Raw genomic sequence first — 2,315 nt, 5'->3', positions numbered from 1 at the left:
TTTCTGGACATGTGCAGATATGGTCATCTGCTTCTGTTTTTTGGACATCTTCAGGGGTTATCTGTGGACTTAATACTTAGATGGATATGTATTTTGGTAATTTGTATGCTTTCTGAGTGCCTCCAGGTAGATGTGATCAGGAAATGGGCTTCCCATTTCACTCTTCTTCCTGAGAAGTTTCAAGATACCACTGTTGGTCGTTTTTGACATAAGTTAGGATTTAATTTTTGGCCTATTTCCCTTTTGTCTGCTTGTCCTACTCCACAATCCCCATTCAGGCCTTTTTTCTAGTTGGAAACAGTTGAGGGCACGCTGTGGCCATTTGGTTTTAATTGGAAACTGTCTCTTTAAATTTTGAGGAGATCTGTGCACATGCATAGTAGAACCCTCTGAGGGTGGGGCTGGGGTGCCCACTAGCTCCGGCACCCCTATAGTCACCCGAATGGAGGTACGCAGACAGCAAGGGACCAATGAACAGCTACCAAAAGTAAAGAATGTCCACACCTTTATCTCAGCAGTTCTGCCAGGCTTCTGTGGCCGCTCCGCTCCTTCCCCCACGTGTTCTCACCCAAGATGGCGGGTCCTGGAGCAGTTGAGCATCCCGGACTAGAAAGCAATAGATTTCTTGCTTCTGCCACAAAGTCAACTAGCTGTAAGCCTTCCAACCTTCTAAATATGCCTTTATATGTGGTTCAGAGTGCTGGGAACAGCCCCTGAACCTGCTTGGTCTGGTATTTTGTGTTGTTGCTGGCGGAGCTCCTTTACTGCACGTCCACCCGACCCGCCATCTTGTTTGTTCTCCCTTTCATTCATTCTTGAGTAGAACCCTTTACTATAACTTTAATTTGAAAGTTTAATTGACAGTGTTTCACTTTGATCATTCAGGTAAACTAGAGTAGCTAAAAATTGGGGCCTGACACCAACCTTCCCTCTAACTGAGATGATTTACTTCTCTTAGACTTTTTGCATGTACATAAGACTTCAGTATTCTCAATACATATGCATAAACAATGCAAGGTGATAATAAAAAAGCCAGGCAAGGATATATTTTCTCAATACTACCAAAAACATATTGTTGCTTTGTCCTGAGTTTAAATTTCCAAAAATATAATAGAAATACCAGATTTTAAGTAGAAGGTGGTAGGGAGATAACATTTAGATTAGTAGTGTTAGGATGAGGAAAAGAGAGCCTGAAATGTAGATGTAGGGCCTTGAAGTTAGCTAGAATTGTGTTCATGTCACTGCCTCACTACTAACTTGTTTTACGGTTGTGGGTAAGTTACTAATTTAGAGCTTCTATTTCTTCATCTGAAAATTTTTACCTTGCAAGGAAGTTATAAAGATGAAATGAGAGCCTGCATGCAACTATGTTTAGCACATAGAATAGGAAGGAGAATAAATGGGTAAAAAGCTTATACCAAATGAACTGATCTTTTGTTTTTATTTTTTTGTTTTTGTTAGAATACTTCCTCTACTGTGGGCTACACATCAACGTGGATTTCTTCTCTGTCACAAATTCGTGGAGCTGCCCCAACTTCCTTACCACAAGGACTCTCACTCCCTTCATTTCCTGGGCCATTATCATCATATGGGATACCCCATGTTTGTCAGTATAATGCTGTTGCGGGGACAGGGTATCCAATACAGTGGGTAGGAATTTCAGGAACAACACAACCGTCCATAGTAATTCCTACACAATCTGTGGGACCATTTCAGCCTGGAATGAATTTGCAGGCATTTACAGCTTCACCAGGGCAGAATCCAGCCACAATTCCTCCAGGTCCCAAATGAATCAGAGTAAATAAAGGGAGAAATTTTTTTTTCTCAGAATTATTTTCAGGACAGCTAAGATATTAACATTTCTTCTTGGGTTCTGCCATGTTTTTCATCATTTGAGTTTACTATTGGTTGTATTTTTTTTCTGTTCCAATATTGTATTTGATAGAGCTCATCATTCTATAGAAATGTGCAGTTTATACATAGAACACTGCACACAGGAATGATTTTTCACTTCAAATCCTATCCTCTTTGATACTTGATTTTAAAAAATATATATTGTTCAGAATGCTTTAATAAGCTTGGCTTGAGCATTACCATTTCCAGAACAATTTTCATTCATTGTTGAGAAGTCCCTATTTTTTACTGTTGCTATGTGCAGCTGGATGATACTTTTCTTTAAAGTGTATAAAAACTATTTAAATTGGTTTTCCCCAGACATGGATGAAATGTTACCATCCAGCAGCCAGAGTCTTATGAGATTCTTCACATGTTTATCTTAGGTTAACCTTTCACAACAAGCAGGATAATTTACTGCA

At 39.4% G+C, this 2,315-nt stretch overlaps 1 protein-coding gene across 2 annotated transcripts in view; it reads left to right on the top strand.

The window, feature by feature from the left end:
- Positions 1 to 1,791, top strand: part of WNK3 (WNK lysine deficient protein kinase 3) — a 266,224-nt gene extending 264,433 nt beyond the window's left edge. For both annotated transcript variants that reach the window (XM_006875256.1, XM_006875255.1), the window contains one exon: positions 1,462 to 1,791. In XM_006875256.1, coding sequence (XP_006875318.1) covers positions 1,462 to 1,791 — 330 coding nt within the window. The remainder of the gene's footprint in view (positions 1 to 1,461) is intronic.
- Positions 1,792 to 2,315: the final 524 nt, after the last annotated feature.

This window comes from Chrysochloris asiatica, unplaced genomic scaffold, assembly GCF_000296735.1.
Source record: "Chrysochloris asiatica unplaced genomic scaffold, ChrAsi1.0 scaffold00315, whole genome shotgun sequence".
NCBI classification, from domain to species: Eukaryota; Metazoa; Chordata; class Mammalia; order Afrosoricida; family Chrysochloridae; genus Chrysochloris; species Chrysochloris asiatica.
Note: the sequence above shows the minus strand (reverse complement) of the source record. Positions and strands in the feature narration are given on the sequence as shown.